At 37.9% G+C, this 22,827-nt stretch overlaps 1 protein-coding gene across 4 annotated transcripts in view; it reads right to left on the minus strand.

The window, feature by feature from the left end:
* Nucleotides 1-22,827, minus strand: part of NPHP1 (nephrocystin 1) — an 80,354-nt gene that overhangs the window by 40,724 nt on the left and 16,803 nt on the right. For all 4 annotated transcript variants that reach the window (XM_016134519.2, XM_036229806.1, XM_036229805.1 and 1 more), the window contains 6 exons: nt 20,734-20,953; nt 20,331-20,432; nt 2,829-2,920; nt 2,436-2,478; nt 1,542-1,629; nt 116-210 (listed from right to left, as the gene is read on the minus strand). In XM_016134519.2, coding sequence (XP_015990005.1) covers nt 116-210; nt 1,542-1,629; nt 2,436-2,478; nt 2,829-2,920; nt 20,331-20,432; nt 20,734-20,953 — 640 coding nt within the window. The remainder of the gene's footprint in view (nt 1-115; nt 211-1,541; nt 1,630-2,435; nt 2,479-2,828; nt 2,921-20,330; nt 20,433-20,733; nt 20,954-22,827) is intronic.

A 22,827-nucleotide genomic window follows, 5' to 3' on the forward strand; every position in this document is an offset into this window, starting at 1 on the left:
CGATACAGAAACCACTTTTTTTCTGTTTTCTAGAATGTATTAATCAACTTACATGTTACTAATATACCTGCAATAATGACACAATCATAATCCTACTGGTAGTGACTATACTTACAGTGCCTGTCTTAGCATCCCATATGAGATCTCTGAAGGCCAGCTGTGAAGGAGCGAGCTCTGGCTGTAAGAAGTAACTTGCTCGAAACTGATTCCCTGCAAAAATAATTTTTCCTTTATTTTCTTACAAAGAAAGGAATAAAATTCAAAGCCAAAATCTACAATGTTTTACTACAAACTTAGGAAACAGACACCCAAAAGGCCAAGCTGCTTGCTGGAAATGGGCTTCCTAAGACAGAGGCACCAACAGAGATTTACACATAAAAACAACAGATGAAATGTAAAAATAGAAGCACCTAATTGCTATCTCAGAGCAGCTTTAAGGAAGATCTGAAAGAATGTTAGGCCAATAACATGTCCCATGATGAAGATGATCCATTCAAATATTTTTGAAATATGCAGAAAATCTGTAAAAACTTTTCAGAGATTTAAAATATGTATATAAAATAGTTAATTTCACATCTTAAAACCATTTTGACACTGTTCTCCCATAGTGCAGTCATGAAGAATACTTACCTACAAAATCATATATTCATTCAAGAAATCATCGTTTGAGTTACTACTCTGTGCCAGGTACTATGCTAGGATCTGGAAATACAAATGTGAATGGGGAAATATGTTCCTATCCTTATTTGCTTACAGTTGAGTAGCAAATTAAGTAGACAAGAGAATAAATAATTATAAGCTGACTTAGATCCATAAAGGGTGCTCAGGTGGACAGGAGTCAGGGGAACTACATTACTCAAGGAAGTCTTCTTTGGGAAGGTAGAATTTACCCTGAGACCCAAAGGAAGAGAAGGAGTTGGGTGTTCATGAGAAGTTAGGGTGCTGAGAGCAGAGGAACCTCAAAGCAGCCCTTTCATGGATAACTCCACAACTCAAGGTATCAGGACAGCCTCCCCTAACATCATTCTTCTTTAAAATAAGCTTATAGATAAATATTGTCAAGTACAGGGAAACCCAAGAACAAGTAAGAAAACAGAAAAGGTGAATGGAGATAACTTTAGAAAAGTCTTGCTGTGAAGAAAAGTGAAAAAAGGGAGCCTTCACCTAGAAAGGGACAGGGCTGGAGAGGCTGGTTCTTTGAGGTGGGAGGTATTGGGCATGCTAGTACTACTGATGAGGGAAGAAGCTGGTGAGAGAAGGGAAGTGGGCTGAAGATAGAGGGAAGGGCTGACCATTAAGACAGTCACGTTTCTGGAATAAAAGAAAGGGGCTGGAGCCCAGAGCACGAGTAGACAGGCTGGCCTCTGACAGTACCATGGGTCCTTCTCTATTGTCATAGGAAAGACAAGGAAAAGATGAAAATCAATGGGATGTGAGGTTCAATATCTTTTAAACAATTTGTTTTGGCTAAAACAAGAAAATCAGACATAAAGCTTGACTGATTAACTAAAAGTCTGTGGTGGCTGATAGACACCTGTTACCTTCCTCCAGAAGCTGGAAGAGCATGGAAGGCCTGAATCCCGCAGGAATAGCTCCCATCGTGGTCAACACATCAATAGTACTTATTTGCTGAAGACAGTGAAAACAAATTGATTTACTTGTTTTTATTCGTTTCTTCACATTTACAGTATTCCCTTTATCAGACGAACACAGCAATTTAACCGCCAGTACCTAGAGGAGGCCATCACTGAATCTTGGCCTCTCTCAAGGATCTAACCCCCATGCTGCACCCAATGAGCAGAGCTCTGTGCTCCTGCACATCCCTCGTCAAAATGTCCCTCTAAGGTATGTCATGTAACAAATGAGCTAATGTCATAAACTGATACATACAAAAGAACTAATGGGTTTTTTTGTATATATGTACACACACACAGACACAGACACAGACACAGACACACACACACACACACACACACGCATGAGTATGTCCATATAAGTGAGAAGCAGGGTAAAAGGTCAGAAAGAATATTAACTAAACTGTTAAAAGTGGTTACTTATGGAGGGGAATGGATTTTCATTTTGTTATATAATTTTTAAATGACAAAATTATGGATAATTTCTTACCTTTTTGAGCTTTCTGGAATTTTTCATGTTAACTGAAATTTAACAGTAATCTTTACCCAAATGATAGAAAATTCAGGCAGAATCAATGAGAGATATTTACAAGCCCTGAAATCTACTCTTCTTATAGAAAAGATATAAGAGGAAATGTTACTTGGAGCACAGGCTTACTAAACCAGAAATGTATGCTCTGTACATTCCATGCCCTGGAACCTGTTTAAGATTCAGTGCTATCTTTCAAAGTTTGAATCTGAACTCTAGCAGACTGTTAGGTAACAAAGTGAGACATCATTGACAAGACAGGAAATACTAACCTCTGAGAGAGCTTTTCGGACAGCATTCCAATGAGAATCTGTTCTGGGTGGCAAAAAAACAAACAAAAAAAACCAAAAAAACCCAACAAGGTTGAGTCCAAGACAGGTTCCACCTATTCACTCAGTTAGGGAAATTCATCAATCAAAGAACAAAGTACATAATTGTCTGTAAGTTCTGAAAACCTAACAGTCTCTAGATGAAACCAAGACAGAATAACATAATGTATTAACAGTATTCACAAAATTAAGCAAATAGTAATATGATAAGCACTATTCTTAAACTCCAAGTTGTTTCCATTGCAAGAAATTGTTATATTTATCATAGTAAAAATAAAAAAAAATTTCTTTACCCTCTTATTTATATTATTTTTATATCCTCTCATGCCTTTTTACCTTTGTTTAACTTCCACTTCCTTTGCTGTCTCAGCCTCCACATCTTCACTGACTTCTTCACTTGACCCTTGGCCTTCTTCTTTATGATATGACTGAAATCGATTGAAATATGAAGTGCTTTTTTACCCAATGCAAAAATCAACCAATAAAAAGACTTTTAGAAAGACTCAGTGTAGATGGGAATTTATATGATAGGACATATCAAAAATCAGTGGGCAAAGTATTCCAACATGTGGCTGATGACTCCACTGAAAAAATAACAAGGATAGAGGTAGAGAGCACGTTTCATCAAAATAAATTCCAGGTGGAATTTATTCGAATGAAAAAAAAAAAAAAAGAAGGGTAGAACAAAAGAACTTATAGGTATTAGAAGAAAATGATCTAGAGATGGGAAAGCCCTTTCCACTTAAGAAGTAGTCCCATGACTACTTCAAAATTACAAAAATCATGAATGGAAACACTGACAGAATTAACAACATAAAAATAAACATAGTTTAAAGTCAATGAAGAGACTATCTGCCAGAAATTTCCAAGGGCTGATATCCTTGTTATCAAAATATTATTAAAAAAAAAAACATGAAATGATGCTCAACTACATTAGCAGGACAGTAAATGCAAATAAAAACAATAATGCACCCTATATTTGCCTATCACATTGGCAGAAAGAATGATAACAGCCATCACTGGAAATGTGTGGGGAATACATACTCTCAGCTGCTGGGGGGTGGGAGTACAAATAGGCCTAACTTTCCTGAAAGTCAAAATGGTAAATTAAATCAAATATAAATGTGTAAGGGAGCTTCCAAACAAAATGACAGAGTGGGTAAACACTGTGTTTGCCTCCTCCCATGACTACTTCAAAATTACAACAGAACTACAGAACAACCATCACTGAGAACGACCTGAAGTCTAGATGAACAGAAGTCCTATAACTAAAGATATACAGAAGAAGCCACATCAAGACTGGTAGGAGGGACAGAGATGTAGAATAAACTGGCTCCACATAGACATGGTTGTTAAAAATCGGGAGAGGTATCTTAGCTGCAGAGGTCCCCCTGGAGGAACAAGAGGTCCTAGTCCCACACCAGGCTTCCCTCCCAGGGTTCTAGTGCCTGGAAGAGAAGTCCCCACAACTTCTGGCTGTGAAAAAAAGTAGAGACAGAGGGCTGCTGGAGTCCCAGGCATTCCTCAAAAGGGCTCTCACATGAACTTAACTCTGAAGAACTGACTTACTCTCTCTGAGCTCCAGTGCTAGGATAGCAGATCAAAAGGTGCCAGTAATATATGGAGAACTAAAGTGTCTAGCTTCAGGGCAAGGGCTGGAGCAGGAGCTTTTCCCCAGCCATAAGTGCTGGCAGAAGCCACTGTTCCTTTGTTGAGCCCTACCCCAACCCAAGCAGGTGCTATATGAGTCTGGTCACCTGGCCCTGGTAATTCCCCGAGATCCCACCCAGCCCAACTTGTAGGATCACCCAAGCTACTTCCAGGGGCTTTTCCATACAAATGGCCTGTCTTGGCTCATGCTGCAGACTTTCCTAAAATCTATCAAAGGTTCACAAACCCAAAATAAGCAGCATCTAGCTTCAAATACCCCGTACCTCTTACTAAGCAGCCTCAAGCCTGGCACTAGCAGCAGCTTAGCCTCTGCGAGACAACTCCAAGCCCAGTACAAGTGGAAACCATCTGAAGATCACTTTGTAGCTATACCAAGTGGCCTCTGGCAGGGCACAGGCAGCAGCTGACCTTGGCCTGCAACAGAGACCCTCCCAAGAGGCCCAAGAACCAACAAACCCAGTCGCCAGCTTCAGACTACACCAGTACCTCAACAAATGACAAACACAAAGGACAGATGCAGCAGGCACCAGAGCCCTGCTAAAGCGAATCTTGCTCTACAGGGTCAGCCCCTGCACAACAGCATCCCCACTGTAGTCATGGTCAGTCCTTGCAACCAACTCTGCCGACTACAGCCAAGGCTCAACTACAATAGGAGGGCACACAAGACCCACACAAGGGACAAACCTGGAGCACTCAGCTCAGGTGACAAGAGAAACTTCATCACTGGGCCCACAGGACACCTACTTAATAAACCCATTCTCCCACAACTGGCAGATATAGTAGCTCTACATAATATATAGAAACAAACACAGAGAGGTAGCCAAAACTAAGAGACAAAGAAACATGTCCCAAATGAAGCTCAGAAAAAGCTCCAGAAAAAAATAAAACTAAAGTGAACGGAAACAAGCAAACTGCCAGATGCAAAATTCAAAATACTGGTTATAAGGATGCTTGGTGATTAGTGTGAACTTAAAAATATAGAAAATAAAAATAGGAATAGAAAACATAAAAAAGAACCAGTCAGAAATGAAAAATACAATAACTGAAATTTAAAAAAAAAACATGAGAGGGAATTAACAGTAGATTAGATAAAGCAGAAGACTGAATCAGTGATTTGGAAAATAAGGTAGCAGAAAATATATGATCAGAACAGCAAAAAGAAAAAAGAATCCAAAAACATGAGAATAATTTATGGGGCCACTGGGACAACATCAAGCATATCAACAGTCACATCATAGGGCTACCAGATAGAAAAGATAGAAAGTAAGAAATTTAAAATCTATTTAAAGAAATAATAAGGAAAAACTTCCCTAACCTGGTGAAGAAAATAGATATATAAACCCAGGAAGTGCAGAGAGACCCAAACAACAAGAACCCAAAGAGGCCCACAACAAGACATCATCATTAAAATGCCAAAGGTTAAAGACAAAGAGACAATCTTAAAAGCAGTAAGAGATATGGGTGGGAAAAAAAATGTCATAAATGATAGAGGCTCTGTTCATTCCTCTGGTGACCAAATCAAAGTTGGGAAAGAAACAAGGAGCAAACAGCAAGGAAAATCACCTGGGATGTACATGAACAAGTCATGCGACTAGGAAGAAATCCAATAAATCACCCTGCAATGGCAGAAGGCAGGATGAGGAGAGGACGTGAGGCTGCCTAGTCCCAAGTGGCTGAGTGGGATGGAGGCTCCAGTGGCTGCAGACGCCTGTTAAAGAGGCTATCACCGTGAGCAGACTTTCACGGTACTGGACCTGCTCTCTCTGAGCACCAGTGCTGGTCTGGCTGTGCAGGTGGCACCAGAGACTTACAGGGGACAGTGAGTTGTTGGAGTGAAGGCTGAAGCAAGACTTTCTGTGTACGGAAGTGCCAGCAGCATCCACTGTTTCTCTGTTGACCTCTCCCCCATCCCAGTGTGCAGATCCAGTGCTGCCATAGTGGAGATGTCATCAAACTAATTAACAGAAGTCACTCTGCCCAGAGAATTCCCTGAAACTCTGCCTCCCCCAACTTGCAGTCCCACCCAAGCCGTATCTAGGTGTCCCTTGCTAAGCAGTGACTAGACACACACTGGTGGCAGCTGGCCTTGGTTTCTGGTGTGGCCTGTTGAGGCAACTATAAGCACAGCGTCTGTGGATTGTTTGCTGAATCATAACAGCATGTGGCTCTGGAAGGACAAAGGCTGGGGCTAAACTTGGCCTGCAGCTGAGCCCATCTCAGCACTGTGCCACTGAACACGTACTAAACAAAGCCACACTAATAAGACTGGGAGACTTAAGAGTTTTGCTTAGTACACAGAAACAGGCACAGAAAGCCAGCCAACATGGAAAGACAAAGAAGCAGAAACTATATGAGAGAACAGAACAGAGATCCAGAAATAATGGAGTCAAGTAATCTAACAGTTGTGGAGTTCAAAATACAGGTTATAGAGATGCTCAATAAACTTAGGGGATGTGTAGATGAATTCAGTGATAACTTAAATAAAGAGATGAAAAAACATAAAAATGGAAATGGACATTATAAAAGGGAATACATTAGAGAGAATCAACAGAGTGGATAAAGAAGAGGATTGAATAATCAATATAGAGGATGGGGAAGCCAAGGACACTCAATTAGAATGGCAAGAAATAAGAAGCCAAGACTATAACAATAATTTAAGGAGCTTATGGAACACTATGAAAAGCAAAAATATCCAGGTTAAAATCCAGGAACCCAAAGAGATCTACATCAAAATTAAATAATTAAAATGCCAAAGGTTAAACACAAAAGAGAAAATCTTAAAAGCAGCAACAGAAAAGCAGTTAGTTACCTACAAGGGCGCACCCATAAGACTGGCAGCTGATTTCTCAAAAGAAACTATGCAGGACAGAAGCACTTGGCACTTAATATTTGACATGATGAAAACCCAGGATCTACAACCAAGAATATTTTATCCAGCAAAACTATCACTCAGAGTTGAAGCACAGATAAAGAGCTTCCCAGACAAAAATAAGCTAAAGGAATTTATCAACACTAAGCCAGTATTATAGGAAATGTTGAAGGACTTCTTTAAGGAAAAAAAAAAAAAACATGTTTCAAAAACAGAAATAAAGAATGGTAATAACTACATTCCTATCAACAAATACTTCAAATGAAAAAGAATTAAGTGTTGCAATCAAAAGATAAGAGTGGTGAATGGATAAGAAAACAAGGCCCTTACATATGCTGCCTACTAGAGACTCACTTCAGATTAAAATAGAAACACAGACTGAAAGGAAGGAGATAAAGAAAGTTATTGTCTTGATGAACCTGGAGGGTACTGTGCTGAATGAAATGGGTTGGATAGGGAAAGAAAAAACATCACGTGATTTCATGTACATGTGGACTCTAAAGAACAAAATCAACAACACAACAACAAAAGAAGAAATAAACTTAAAGATATAGAGAATATTTAGAGGGATACTAGATAGGAGGGGGTTTTGAAGACAAAAAGAAAGGTAAAGGGATTAAGAGGTACAAATGGGTAGTTGAAGAATAGACATGGAGATGTAGAGTGTAGCATGAGGAAGATAGTTAATAATGTAATGGGGAAGACGGGTACTAGATTTAGTGGAGTGTTTATGAGATATGTGGATCTCTGATCACTATACTATACATCTGAAACTGGTATGTTATTGTATGCCAACTGTAACTGAAAAAACTCATTGAACTGTTCAATGTAAATACAAGCAAATAATTGTCTATTTCAATAAAGACAGACGAAAATATAGAAAAAGAATAGCAGCAAGAGGAAAGCAGTCAGTTAATGACAAGGGAACTCCCATAAACTATCAGCTGATTTCTCAACAGAAACTTTGCAGGCCAGAAAGGATTGGTTTAAAATATTCAAAGTGATGAAAAGCAAGGACCTGCAACCAAGATCACTCAACCCAGAAAAGCTGTCATTTAGAATCGAAAGACAGATAAAGAACTTCTGAGACAAGAAAAAGGTAAAGAGTATATCAAAAGCAAACCAAGAAATGTTCAGGTCAGAAACATGGTAGAGTGAAAGACATCCCAAGATGTCTCCCCTTGAAACACCAAGAAGCTGAACAACTAAAACTCAATGAAAAACACCCAAAAGGCACAACAGCATGTCTGAGCTTGGGATCTGTGCATAAGAGTTATCACAGGCTAAGGAGAGATCTTTATATAATAAATCTTTCTGGGAAAAAAGTAGAATACACTTTCATTAATGCCCAGGTGGAGAAACATTCCATTAAACACCATGAACAACCTAGATGAAAAAGCAGCTCAAAAAGAAAGAGAAAATTTTACAGAAAATAAGCTTACAGACATAGAAATATATGACTTAAATGACAGAATTCAGGTTGATACTTCTGAAAAACTCAATGAAATCTAAAATGATTCATAGCAACAATTTCAGGAATTGAGAAAACAACTAGATGAGCAGAACGAGTTTTTAGTAAAGAGATTGAAACGCTCAAAAAGAACTGAATAGAACTTCTGGAGATAAAGAGCACACTGCAGGAGATGAAAAATGAAATAGCAAGCTTGGAAAATAGGGTCGATCGAATGGAGGAAAGGATCAATGATATCAAAGACGGAAATCCAGAAATAAGTCAGAAGGAAGAAAAAACTGAAGAATGAAAAATAATGAAAGAGAAATACAAGAACTGGCTAATACCATCAGGAAAGGGAAAACAAGAATAATGGGCATTCTCAAGGTGAGGAAAAGGAGCAAGGACTAGAAAGCATTTTCGGGCAAACAGTTGACTAGAAATTCCCAAACTAGGAATGAGCTGGAGCTTGAAATTCAAGAAGTCAACAGAACACCCAATTATCTCAAACCAATAAGGCCTTCATCAAGACACATTATATTAAAATTATCAAAAATCAATGACAAACAAAGAATTCTCAGGCAGCCAGGGAGAAGATGACAGTAACCCATAAAGGAAAACCCATTAGATTATTGTCGGACTTCTTGGCACAAACCTTAAAAGCTAGAAAGGAGTGGTATCAAATATTCAAACTATTATAGGAAAGGAACTACCAGACAAGAATAATGTACCTAGCTGAGCTCTTTAACTACGAAGGAGAAACAAAGACCTTTCCAGACATACACAAATTGAGGGGTTTCTCCACTACAAGGCCTACATTACAGGAAATACTGAAAAGGGTCGGCTCACCTAAAATAAAATGACAAAAAAAATATACATAATTAGAAGTAAAGTGACTATCAGGCAAATAAAAGCAACTCTTACTAAGTGCAACCCTTACTAAGAACAGGGCATTATAAGCTTAAACATTAAGGAGAGAATTGCTATAGCAAGATAGAAGTGAATGTTCAGCACACATAGGGACAAATTGAGACAACAATGATTGAAAAAGGGGGTATCTGAAGATCCAAAATTGCAAAAGGTAATGAGATAAGGCACACACAGAATAAAAAGGACAATTGTATGTATATAACTATCATTTACATATTCATAATGATATCCACATGCAAAATATTCAGAACTAAAGTATATAACATAAAAAAGAAGGACGAGAGGGAAAAACCACAAAAGCCAACCAAAATAAAGAAAACAGAAACACAAGGACAAGGAAACAATGGAAACACTGAGCTACCAAAAAGCAAAAGATAAAATGGCTATAAGAAGACTTCTCTTTTCAATAATTACCCTAAATGAAAATGGACTGAACTCACCAAAAAAAAAAAAAAAAAAAAAAGGCACAGAGTTGCAGAATAGATCAAAAAACAAATCCCAACCATATGCTGTCTCCAGGAGGCACATCTCAGCTCCAAAGACAAATACAGACTCAAAGTAAAAGGAGGTAAAACAAAATTTCAATCCAATGGCAGAAAAAAGTGGTACTAATATCAGATGAAATAGACTTCAAAATGAAAAAGGTAAAGAAAGATACTGAGGGACACTTCATAATCATAAAGGGAATCATGCACCAGGAAGACATAACACTTATTAATATCTATGCTACTAATCAGGGAGCCCTGAAATATATAAAACGATTACTAACAAAACTAAATGGAAAACAGACAAAAACACTATTGCAGTAGGGGACCTAAATGCCCCACTGTCAGAAATGGACAGATCATTCGAACAGAAAATCAATAAGGAAATAACATCCTTAAATAACACATTAGACAAACTGAACATAATTGACATTTACAGAGCCTTCCATCTCAAAACTACTACTTATGCATTCTTCTCTGGTGCACATGAAACATTCTCAAGGACTGACCACATACTGGGACACAGAGATAGCTTTAACAAACATAAGAGGTTTGAAATCATAATTACCACATTCTCTGATTATTATGCTTTGAAGCTGAGATCAAATGTAAAAAGAAAGTGGGAAGAACCACAAATACATAGAGGTTAAACAACACGCTACTGAAGAATAACTGGGTCAGAGAAGAAATAAAAAGAGAGATCAAGAGATACATAGAAACAAATGATAATGATAGCAGAACATATCAAAACTTTTGGGACACAGCAAAAGTGGTACTAAGAGGCAATTCATATCATTACAGGCCTATCTCAAAAAACAGGAATGAGCCCAAATAAACAACCTACCGCATCATCTTTAAAAACTAGAAAAAGAAGAATCAATGAAGCCTAAAGTCAACAGGAGGAAAGAAATAATCAATATTAAAGTAGAAATACATGAAATTGAAAAAAAAAAAACAGAAAAAATAAATGCAACAAAGAGCTGGTTCTTTGAGAAGGTTAATAAAATTGACAAACCCATGGCTAGACTCACTAAAGACAAAAGAGGAAAGACACACGTAAAATCAGGTGTGTAAGCATAAATTATGACAGACACCAGGAAATACAAAGGATCATACAAGAGTACTATGAAAAAGTATATAATACCAACTTTTATAAGCTAGAAGAAACAGACCAGTACTTAGAAAACTACAACCTTCCTAGACTGAATTAAGAAGAACTGGAAAATCTAAATAGACTGATCAGCAGTATGGAAGTTGAAACAATCATCAAAAACCTACCAAAAAGTAGAAGTCCAGGACCAGATGGCTTCACCAGTAAATTCCACCAAACATTCAAAGAAGATTTAATACCTATTCTCCTAAAATCTTCCAAAAAATCGAAGAGGAGGCAATACTTCTCAACTCATTTTATGAAGCCAATATTATTCTGATACCAAAACTTGGTAAGAATAACACAAAAAAAGAAAACTACAGACCAATATCTCTCATGAACTCAGATGGAAAAGTCTTAAATCAGATACTAGAGAACCGTATACAGCAACATATTAAAAGGATTATACACCATGATTATGTGGGCTTCATCCCAGAGGTACAGGGATCGTTCAACATACGCAAATCAATTAATGTGATACACCACATTAACAAATTAAACAACAAGAAGCATATAATCATATCAATAGATGCAGAAGAAGTCTTCGACAAGATACAGCACCCATTTATGATCAAAACACTTCACAAAATTGGTATAGAAGGAAAGCACCTTAACATAATAAAGGTCATGTATGACAAACCCTTAGCCAACATTATACCTAATGGTGAAAAACAAAAAATGTTCCCTTTAATCAGGAACAAAGCAAGGCTGTCCACTATTGCCACTGCTATTCAGTATTACATTGGAGGTCCTAGCAAGCACAATCAGGCAAGAGAAAGATATAAAAGGCATTTAAATAGGACATAGGAAATGAAGAAGTCAAACTGTCTCTATTTGCGGATGGCATGGTTCTCCATACAGAAAACCCTAAAGACGCCACAAGAACACTGCTAGAAACAATAAGCAAATTCAGTAATGTACAAAATCAATATTCAAAAATCCATAGCTTTCCTATACTCTAATAATGAAGTGTCAGAAAAAAAAGTGGAAAAAATAATTCTTTTTGCAATTGCAACAAAAAGAATAAAATTATCTAGGAATAAATCTAACAAAACATGTGAAGAACATATATAATGAAAAGTATAAGACCCTATTAAAAGAAATCGAAGAATATACAAAGAAATGAAAAAATATTTTGTGTTCTTGGATTGGGAGAATCAACATAGTTAAAATGACCATATATTACCTAAAGCATTATGCAGATTGCATGCAATCCCCATCAAAATCCCATCAGCATTTAAAAAAAAACAAAATAAAAACAGGACAAAAAAATCATCAGATATGTATGGAAGCACAAAAGACATCAAATTGCCAAAATCATCCTGAGAAAAAAGAATGATGCTGGAGGTATCACTCTGCCTGACTTCAAATTATAATATAAAGTGACAATAATCAAAACAGCATAGTACTGGCAGAAAAACAGACACACGGACTCGTGGAACAGTATCGAGAGTCCAGAAGTTAACCCAAATAATTTTTGACAAAAAAGCCAAAAACATACAGTGGAGAAAGGAAAGCCTCTTCAATAAATGGTGCTGGGAAAACCAGAAAGCCACCTGCAAAAGAATGAAACTAGACTGTTCTCCATCACCACACACCAACATTAACTCAAAATGGATTAAGGACCTGAATATAAGACCTGAAACAATAAAATGCATAGAAGAAAACATAGGAACGAAACTCAAGGACCTTAGACTTAATGAAGATTTTATGAATTTGACCTTAAAGGCAAGGGAAGTAAAAGCAAAAATAAATAAATAAATGGGACAACATCAAACTGAAAAGCTTCTGCTCAACAAAAGAAACTGTCAACAAGGTAAAGAGACAACCATCCGAATGGGAAAATATATATGCAAGCAACACCTCCGATAAGGGCCTAATATCCAAAATATACAAAGAACTCATACAACTCGATAACAACCAAAGAACAAATGATCCAATCAAAAAGTGGGCAGAGGACTTGAACAATCATTTCTCCCTAGAGGACATACAAATGGCCAACAAATATATGAAAAGATGCTCGACATCGCTAGCTATTAGGGAAATGCAAATTAAAATCACAATGAGATACCACTTGACACCTGTTAGAATGGCTATAATCAACAGGACAAGATATAACATATGTTGGAGAGGATGTGGAGAAAAAGAGACCCTCATACACTACTGACGGTACAGCCACTATGGAAAACAGTATGAAGTTTCCTCAAAAAAACTAAGAATTGATCTACCATATGACTCAGCAATCCCTCTACTGGATATTTACCCCAAAGATTTGAAAACCCATACCTGAAAAGATATTTGCATACCAATGTTCATAGCAGCATTATTCACAGTGGCCAGGTCATGGAAGCAACCAAAGTGTTCTACGATAGATGATTATATAAAGAAGCTGTGGTACATACATTTAATGGAATATTCCTCAGCCATAAGAAGAGATGAAATACTGCTATTTGTGACAACATGGATAGACTTTGAGGTAATCATGCTAAGCAAATTAAGTCAGACAGAAAAAGTTGAAAATCACATGATATCATTTATATGTGAGATATAAACCTAAAAGCAACAAATGAACAGGACAAACAAACAGAGACTCATGGACATAGACAACAGAGTTGTGGTTACCAGAGGGTGCGGGGGGAGGGGGCGGTGGAGGTAGACAGGGTAAACGGGGTCAAATTGTGGTGACAGAAAGAAATATAATTGTGGGAGGTGAACACACAGTGTCAATATATATATGCCTTACTGTTAAAGTTCATACTGAAACTTGTTGGATTTCGTTGTCCAATGTCACCAAAAATAAATATATAAATTTTAAAAAAGAAATGTTAAAAGGAATTCTTTAAAAAAAGAAAAAAATATTAAAAGTATTAATAATAAAATGGCAATAACTACATATATTTAATTATTTTAAATGTAAATGAATTAAATGTTCCAATCAAAAGATGGAGGGTAGCTGAATGAATAAGAAAAAAAGACCCTTACATATGCTGCCTAAAAGAGACTCACTTCAGATCGAAAGACACACATAGACTGAGAGTAAAGGGAAAGAAAAGATATTTTGTGAAAATGGAAACCGAAAAAAATGCTAGGGTAGCAATACTCATAAATACTCATACCAGACAAAATAGACTTTAAAACAAAGGCTATAACAAGAGACAAAAAAGGATCCAGTTATCCCACTTCTGGGTATTTTTCCAAACAAACTGAAAACACTAATTCAAAAAGACATATGCAACCTTACATGCACTGCAGTATTATTCACAATAGCCCAGATATGGAAGCAACCTAAGTGTCCATTAGTAAATAAAAGGATAAAGAAGTAGTACATACACATAATGAAACATTGTTCAGCCACCAGATAAAGAGTAAAATCTTGCCATCTATAACAACATGGATAGACCTAAAGGATATTATGCTGTGTGAAATAAATCAGACAAAGACAAATACTATATGATGTCACTTCTATGTAGAATCTAAAAAACAAACAAACAAACAAAAAACAGAAACGAACTTACAGGTAGGGAGAACTTTTTGATGGTTGCCAGATGGGAGGGAGGTTGGGGAAATTGGTGAAGCAGGAGAAGGGATTAAGAGGTACAAATTGGTAATTACAAAGTAGTCATGGGGATGTAGAGTATAGCCTGGAGAATATAGTTAATAATATTGTAATAACTACATGTGGTGTCAGATGGGTACTAGGCTTTATCATTGTAACAACTTTGGAAGTTAATTATCTAATCACTTTTGTATAATATTGTACACCAACTGTAACTGAAAAATAAAAAAATTAAAAAAAATTCAAAGGTGTATCCTCTTAACCAGCACAGAGCATCTGGGAATTAATCTAAGGGTAACAATGGGATAAGTCTACAAAGATATTTGTGCAGACTGATCACAACACACATTGCGGGTTGTCTACTGCTGAATCCCTCATTTTAGCAAAGAGTCGGTGAAAAAACTAGTTTCCAAGCTCTCCTTGCAACTAGATGTTGCCAAGAACTAAACTTTGATCAAGGAGATATAATTGGAAGTTTTTTGTGTAACTTCTGGGAATCAGCCCTAAAAATGGCAGCTCAGGCCTCTTTTTCCCCTTTTCTCCTTTTTTGCTCTTTGGAATCATTAAAAGATTTAGCAGCCAATGTAAACTACAGAGATAATCCCTCTGGAAGAGCTGTCCGCTACTTTACAGAGTGAAATACTGAATTGGCCTCACCACCCTTTGACTGCTACCTCTATACTTCTGCCATGTTAGAGAGAAATACGCTTCCGCCTTATTTAAGCCACTATTCTGGGGATCTCTTGTAACTCATAGGGGAAGTTAATCATAGCAAAAGCTTTATTGCCATGTAACTGATAGCTATTATAGGTTGGAAACAACATAAATATCCATCTCTATGAAACTGGAATACTACTTATGGAATACATTGAAACAGATGATCCAGACCTGAACTATGCAATCAGCAGCTAGCTACTCACCACATGTGCCTGTGGGCACTGGAAATTTGACTAGTCCAAATTGAGATGTGCTATTCAAGTACAAAATACACACTAAAATTTGAAGACTTAGCACAAGAAAAGAAAGTATTTCTTATTACTGATTGTATGTTGAAACTATAATATTTTTGATATACTGAATACAAAATATATTATTAAAAATAATGTTGAGGTTTCCAGTTAAGATGGCAGAGTAGGAAAACTCTGTGCTTGTCTTCTCTCACAGCCACATCAAAATTGAAACTAAACTGCAAAATAGCTATCCTTGGGATTCGCCTGAAGTCTAGCTAAACATAAGTCTTATATCTGGGAACATACAAATGGGGTAACCTCGAGACTGGTAAGAGGTGCAAAGATGAGGAACAGACTGGGCCCCACATCCGCATGTGGCAGATGAGAATCGGGAGGGATATAATGACTATGATGGTCTCTCCAGAGATGTGAGGGGTCTTGGCCCTGGGGCCCAAGGTTCCAGTGTTGGGAAGAGAAGTCCTCAAAATTTCTGGCTGTGAAAACCAGTGGAGATTATGGCTAAATGAGATGGAGGGTGGATGGATTCCCAGACATTCCTCTTGAAATTGAGGGACCCATGTGTAAACTTACTCGGTGATAGAATTGCTCACTCTGAGTTACAGCACTGGGGCAGTGGCTTGAAAGACACCAGGAAGATATGGGAAGGAAGTGAATTGTCCTGCTTCAGGATGAGGGCTGGAGGGGCAGCTTTATCCCAGATAGAAGTGCTGGCAGAGTCTACTATATTTTGTTGAGCATGCAAACACAGGTGGCCCTCATATCTGAGTCTCCAACAACCTAGCTAACAATGGTTGCCCTGCCCTAGTGATTCCCTGAGACCCTGCCCCATCAAACTTGTGGGCTGCTTCCAGTGGCTTTTCCATACAAATGGCATACCTTGGCTCATGCTTTGGACTTTCATAAAATACCTCAAGGGTTCACAAAACCCAAAAAAGCAGCATCTGCCCTTGGTGTGCCCTGTACCTCTTGCTGAGCAGGCCCAGCCCAGCAGTAGTGGCAGCCAGCCTCAGTTTGTGGCTTGGCCTATTAAGGAACTGCCAAGATGAGCATGGGTGGTGGCCATCTTCAGATTGCTTGGTGACTCTTGTCAGGTGGCCGTGGGCCAGTTGCAGCTAAACTTGGCCTGCGGTGGGACCCTACCCGGGAGGCCCAAAGGCTGGCCTGCCTGGTGGCTGCTTTGGATCCACCAGAGCACTACCTGGCTACCTCCATAAATAACACACCCAAAGGGCAAACTGGGCAGGAACCAGAGCCCTGCTAAAGCGAATCCGACTCCATAGGGTCAGCCCCTCACTGGCAAGTCCTCACAACTGATCAGCCCAAAGGTCAAACTATCCCATTCACGTGCAAACAGCAACCAAGGCTCAACTTCAACAGTAGGGCACACACGACCCATACATAGGACACACCTGGAGCATGCAGCTCAGTTGACCAGGGAAAAGTATGCCACTGAGCCTTCACAGGACTCTTACTACATAAGGCCAATCTACTAAGACTGGAAGACATAGGAACACTACCTTATTAGAAACAAACACAGGGAAGCAGATAAAATGGGAAAACAAAGAAACGTGTCACAAATAAGAAAAGAGAACAAAGTTCCAGAAAAAGAACTAAACAGAATGGAGACAAAAAACTACCAGATACAGAGTTCAAAACACTAGATATAGGGATGCTCAATGAACTTAGAAGATGAGTAGATGAATTCGATGAGTACTTTAACAAAGGGATAGAAAACACAAAAAATGGAGATAGTAAACATAAAGAATCAGTCAGAAATGAAGAATATAATAACTGAAATGAAAAATACCCTAGGGAGGAAACAAAAGTAGATTACATGAAGCAGAGGATTCAATCAGCAATTTAGAAGATAAGGTAGCAGAAAACACCCAATGAGAAGAACAAGAAAAAATAATCCAAAAAAAATGAGAATAGTTTAAGGGGCTACTGGAACAACATCAAGCATACCAACATTTGCATTATAGGGGTACCAGAAGAACAGGGAGAGCAAGGAATCAAAAACCTATTTGAAAAAATAATGATGGAAAATGTCCCTACCTAGCAAAGGAAATAAAACATACAAACCCAGGAAGTACAGAGAACCGAAACAGGATTAACCCAAAGAGGCCCACACCAAGACACATCATCATTAAAATACCAAAGGTTAAAGACAAAGAAAGAATCTTAAAAGCAGCAAAAGAAAAGCATCTATTTACCTACAAGGGAGCTCCCAAAGACTGTCAGCTGATTTCTCAACAGAAATTTTGCAGGCCAGAACAGATTGGTTTAAAATATTCAAAGTGATGAAAAGCAAGGACTCGCAACCAAGATCGCTCTACCCAGCAAATCTATCATAGAATAGAAGGACAGATAAAGAGCTTCTGAGACAAGAAAAAGCTAAAGAAATATATCAACATTAAATCAGTATTACAAGAAATTTTAGAAGGATTTCTTTAAGAAGAAAAAAAGATTAAAAATATGAATAATAAAATGGCAATAACTATATATCTGTCAGCAATTACTTTAAATGTAAATGGATTAAATACTACACTCAAGAGATAGGATGGGTAAATAGGTAAGAAAATAAGACCATTACATATGCTACCTGTAAGAGACCCACTTCAGATTGAAAGACACATACACTCTGAAAGTAAAGGGATGAAAAAAAGGTATTTGTGAAAATGGAAGCAAACAAAAAAGCTAGGGTAGCACTACCTATACCAGACGAAATAGACTTTAAAACAAAGGCTATAACAAAGGACAAAGAAAGACCATTTAATTTCACTTGTGGGTATTTATCCAAACTAACCCAAAACACTACTTCAAAGGGACATGTGAATCCATATGTTCATTGCAGTATTATTTATAATAGCCAAGATATGGAAGCAACCTGGGTGTCCATCAATAGATGAATGGATAAAGAAGATGTGGTATATATATACAATTGAATATCACTCAGCCCTAAAAAAAAAAAAGAAAATCTTGCCATCTGCAACAACATGGATGGACCTTTAGAGTATTATGTTGAGTGGAGTAAGTCAGAGAAAGACAAATGCCGTACGATTTCTCTCATATGTGGAAACTAAAGAACAAAATAAACACACAAAATATAAACAAGCTCATAGATACAGAGGATATTTTGATGGTTGCCAGATGGAGTCGGGGTTGGGGGACTGGGTGCAAAAAGGAAGGGATTAAGAAGTACAAATTGGTAGTTACAAAATAGTTATCAGGATGTAAAGTATAGCATGAGGAAAACAGTCAATATTGTAATAGCTATGTATGGTGTCAGATGGGCAGGTAATTTATCAGGGTGATTGCTTTATAAGACATACAAATGTCTAATTACCATGTTGTACTCCTGAAACGAATATATTATGTGCAAATTGTAATTTAAAATTTTTAAATTTATTTAAAAATATATAAGATAAATAAAAATGTCACCTGTTTCTTTTTACTTTTTTTAAATGTGTGGTATAACAAAAAATGCTCATGTGGTCTTTATTTCCAGTTCTTGGTAAGAGTTCCTAAAACTTAGAATTTCCTGAGTGACAGGAGTATCTTTTGTTATTTTTAAAAACCCCTGAGTTTACGCTAATGAGGTATTGACAAGGGAGTGCTGCTTGCCAGAGGAACCAACCATTTGATTAGAGGGCTGGAACTTTCATTGTACCCCCTGCCCCACCTTCAGGGGTAGGAAAGGTGCTGGAGATTGAATTCAACCATCAATAGCCAATGATGTAATCAATCATGGCCAAGTAATGAAACCTCCATTTAAAAAAACCCTAAAATACAGTGTTTAAGGAGCTATCAGGTCAGTGGCCACTACAAAGTGCTGGGAGGGTGGCACCCAGAAGAGGCATGGAAGACCCAGGTCTCACTCTCTCTCTCAATGTTTTGCCCTATGAGCCTCTTCCATGCGGCTCTTCCTGAGACTATACTTCATATTAAATACCAGTAAGGTATTTCTCTCAGTTCTGCAAGTCCTAGCAAATTATCAAATTTGGGAACCTCCAAATTTATAGCTGGTCACCCAGAAGTACAGGAGGCCCCTGGGACTTGTGACTGGCATTTGAAATCGGGTGGTTCGTGGAACCAAGCCTGTAATTTGTGGGGTCTGTACTAACTCCAGTAGTCAGTGTCAGAATTGAAATGAACTATTAGACACCTGGCTAGTTTCAGAGAATGGGTGTGGAAAAACAATAGATATTTTGTATTAGAGAAAAAAAAAAAAAGACATCTCAGTATAGCTACTAGAAAATTTTAAATTACATTTGTAGCTTGCATTAGATTTCTAATGGATAGCACTGATCCAGACAGATTATCTATGCATATTGGCACAGAAAATGACCATGCTGTATTATAAAATATGAAAAAATAGGCTACAAACATGCATGTATATAGTATGTTCATATCCTAGTATAGGATTGTATATTCGTGGAAGTTAACAGAAAGTTAACTGTGGTTTTGTTTTACAACAAACAATAAATGCCTATTAATCTTTATAATTAGCATTAATCCACAAAGCATCTCCATTGTGGGCTAATATTCCAGAGTTCACCTGCATGAGAGCACTACATAGGTCCCAGGACTATTAACACATAATATTTTCCCTATGCCCTGTCCCTCTAAAATTAATGCAAATTCTTTATCTCAAGTCATCCACTACTCAGTTGATTCGATAATACAGTTTAATGTGTTATTAAAAATGGAAAACTTTGGAAGGAAAAAAAGGAAAGAATAAACAACAAACACTAACCTCCAGGTAGGTTCTGGGAACAAGACCTATGTTTCCTCTGGCATTCTTAGCCATCCACCAACCATCAGGGCTTTTTTCAATTATAAGGAGAATTTCTCCTTTCTTAAAGAAAAACAAAATTTAAAAATATTAATTAAAATTTACCCCTAAAATAGGAATTTATCAACATTAAAGTTATTTTAGAAAATAGAAGAGCATTTACTCTTTTACCAGGTAACTTTGATAACAGAATTTTGCATGAATACTGCCTGTAAATCATTATTACTTGTTTTACTTAAACAAATTGAGCCTTTAGAAACTTAGTATCAGGAATAAGTTATACAGGTACACAGGTAGAGTTTTCTTATTCTGTTAGGTATGCAAATTGCTCCTGAGGTTAGGTTCCAGTCTTGTTTCTACCTGCCTTGAATGTCAGATCCCCAGCCTGCTGAGTAGTAAAACCTCCAACAGCAATGTATTCTGTACTTGTTGCCCATCGGTGAGCTTCATTTTCCTGTTTCTCTTCCTCCTCCTTTTCTATTTCTTTTTCCTCTCCACCACTTTCTTCGCTTTCTTCTTCGCTGTCTTCATCTTCTTCATCTTCTTCAGCAGAATCACCCTCTTCTTCTCTATGTGCCCCAATTCTGCAAAAAAAAAAAAAAAAAAAAAAAAAAAAAAAAAAAAAAAAAAGATTTCTGCGACAAGGATCACCTGAAATAGCATATTAGAATATATCAAGTATAAATTCTATATATAGAAGATCTGGCCTGTATTTGGAACTGGCAAATAAAGGAGACAAGGGGAAAGCATGGTTAATGTTTTCTATCATCTAGCTAAGAGTACATACCTCAAGAGAGTTGACGTCAGAAGCATGGTGGCATGAGGGGCCCACTTGATCTCTCCCCTTGAAACTATAACAAATTGGACAGCTATAATCCAATAGAAGATTCTCAGTTGAACACACAAACACTTTTGAGAGATCTACCCATCAAAGCATTTGAGGATGGGCAAACTAGGAGAGCAAGGGAGGAGGAAAGGAAGAGGAGCGGAGACAGGTACCACAGACACAAACTGGAGCACCCTGTGGGACTTGGAAGAGGAATCAGGTTGCAGTGTGCACTCTCTGTAACTCCAAGCACTCCTGCCTGAGTGATCAGTGCAGAGATAATGGCAGAGACAGAATAAGAAGTATGAGAGCTGTGTTCTAAAAAGTGAGAGTCACGGAGCCTGGATACCTCCCCCACCTCTTCCACAGCTGCCTCCTTGAACCCTCGCAGAGCTAGCAGCAGGCCCCAGGAAAAAGTGCTGCAGCTAGTGTCCTCCTACAGAGTAGGGAGTCTGCAGCCTCAGGAACTGAGGGCTTCTGAGTGGCAGACACAATGTCTCACTGCATCTAGTCCTAGGAACAAGGGTGGAGATACAGAGGCGAGTCAGTGGAGACTTGGTGGTCACTCTTACTAGCCACAGGCACACTGACAGGCTCTCCAAACCCAGTCCATGCCCACCTATCCAGGCTGATCCTGACGGAGGCACTGAGCCACCACAGGCAGCATAACACTGCATCTGGCTGCTGGAGCAGCACCAGGACTTCAGGGGCTCTTTAGAGGCTCAGAACCCTATCACTCATCACATTCTCCCACAGGAGTAGGGCCCTGGGACCGAGGCGACCTGATCACAGAGAGACACACACCTCCCCAGGAAACAAAGAACATTTTTTTTTTTTCTGCCACACAGTAGAGATCTGGGAAGTCGAGGTGGTGGAGGAGGCTTGTGCAATACCTACTGAAAACCAAAAGAAAAACCTCTTCTTATCAACCTGCTAATGAGGGAGTACTATCGATACTAATAAAATTTTTTAGAAAACAGAATTCATTCCCATAAATGCCTAAGCAAAGAAATAATCTATTAAATACCATAAACAATCAAGATGACAAGGCAGCTCAGAAAGAAAATGAAAAGTCTCCGGAAAATAAACTTAAAGGTATAAAAATATGCAATTTAAATGACAGAGATTTTTTTTTCACAGCAGAAAAGAAAAGCTTTATGAGAAGAGAAAGTACACTTCCAGACATGGAAGTGGACCCAAGCAAGAGAAACGTGGCTCAAAAGGCCTAAATGACAGAGATTTCAAGACTGTAATTCTGAAAAAAATTAATGAGATGCAAGAAAACTCAATAGGCAGTTTAACGAACTCAGAAACAAAATCAACAAACAATAGAAATACTTTCCAAAGAGAATGAAATTCTAAGAAAGAACCAAATAGAAATTCCAAAGCTGAAGAATTCAATAAAGGATATGAAGAATGAAGTAGCAAGCTTAGAGCCGACCAGATGGAAGAAAGAATTAGTGACTTTGAAGACAGAAATCTGGAAATGACACAGAAGAGGAAGACTTGAGAGTAAAAGTAAACTCTACAAGCACTATCTGACACCATCAGAAAGAGCAATATAAGAATAATTGTTATACCAGAAGGAAGAGTGAGGGAGAAAGGAACAGAGAGCCTATTCAAACAGTCAAC

This window comes from Rousettus aegyptiacus, unplaced genomic scaffold, assembly GCF_014176215.1.
Source record: "Rousettus aegyptiacus isolate mRouAeg1 unplaced genomic scaffold, mRouAeg1.p scaffold_m13_p_12, whole genome shotgun sequence".
Taxonomy (NCBI): Eukaryota; Metazoa; Chordata; class Mammalia; order Chiroptera; family Pteropodidae; genus Rousettus; species Rousettus aegyptiacus.